The 1,024-nt window shown below is 52.8% G+C and overlaps 1 protein-coding gene across 1 annotated transcript in view; it reads right to left on the bottom strand.

Annotated features, from left to right (window-relative positions):
• The window catches only part of TAF9B (TATA-box binding protein associated factor 9b), a 3,833-nt gene extending 3,597 nt beyond the window's left edge, over window positions 1-236 (bottom strand). Inside the window, exons 1-2 of the mRNA XM_057381728.1 lie at window positions 172-236; window positions 4-85 (exon numbers count right to left, since the gene is read on the bottom strand). Of these exons, the coding sequence (XP_057237711.1) occupies window positions 4-85; window positions 172-222 (133 nt within the window). The 5' untranslated portion in view covers window positions 223-236. The remainder of the gene's footprint in view (window positions 1-3; window positions 86-171) is intronic.
• Window positions 237-1,024: the final 788 nt, after the last annotated feature.

Raw genomic sequence — 1,024 nt, 5'->3', positions numbered from 1 at the left:
TACTGTAAGCGAACTCCAGCATCTGGTTGATGACGCGCGGCTCGTACTCGGTGATGCCCATGTCCTTGAGGATTTGCGCCATCACCTGCGGGGCAGACACAGGCACCGCTCAGCCCCCCGAGCCCCCGTCACGCCCCGGTCCCGCCCGGCTCCCCCTGAGCCCCGCTSTACTTGCGCGTCTTTCGGGGCGCTCTTGGGGGACGCCATCTTGGCCGCCTCCATCGCTTCCGGTCATGTGACGCAGGGCGCGCCGCTACGGTGGCCGGGAGGACGGCGGTTGCTATGGAGACGCGGCCTAGCGGCGTTGCCGTGGAGACGCGGCCTGGCAGGGCAGAAATTTATTTAACTATAAATATTCATGTAGAACATGAACAGACCTAATGGGCTGGATTCAGTGACTCTTTCCCCGCTCCTGCTGCTACAGACAGCCCAGTGCCCCCCATCTGCCCTGTGGTGGTCTAGGAGGGGATGTTTTGTTATTTTATTAACAGCTCTGAAGGCCACTATTTAAACTGYCAGGATTAAATTCCAGCATTCCCAGGATTAAATAAAAGTGACAGTGTGTTCCCACTGTTCTGAAAATAACAGGTTCCACTCTGGAAGCAAATTTAAAAGCTTTTTTAAAACTGGTTTTCATGGCAGCTGACTGGATTTGGGARRTATTTAAAGCRCATTCCGTGTGAGTTTTGTCAAAGWTTCTCACTTTCTGAGGCAAAACAGAACTAAAAATAAAGTTTTGCTGTGATTTTGCCAGGCAGGGGATCAGCAACATTCCAACAGCAGTTGCAATGTGTTGTTATTATCTGGGATGGTCCAGCTGCTGCCAGGGCTGGAGGAAAAGGATCTGCTGGGATCCCCCATCAGAATTCCTGAGAGATGGAGAAACTGTGTTGTTATTATCTGGGATGGTCCAGCTGCTGCCAGGGCTGGAGGAAAAGGATCTGCTGGGATCCCCCATCAGAATTCCTGAGAGATGGAGAAACCAGAGCTGCTCCCTCTGATCCACTCTGCGGGACATTCCAGC

The sequence above is a fragment of the Malurus melanocephalus genome, unplaced genomic scaffold (genome assembly GCF_030028575.1).
Source record: "Malurus melanocephalus ecotype Western Australia unplaced genomic scaffold, MMel_1.1 scaffold_525, whole genome shotgun sequence".
Classification (NCBI taxonomy): domain Eukaryota; kingdom Metazoa; phylum Chordata; class Aves; order Passeriformes; family Maluridae; genus Malurus; species Malurus melanocephalus.
The sequence above is the reverse complement of the archived record's forward strand: the minus strand, read 5'-3'. Positions and strand labels throughout refer to the sequence as shown.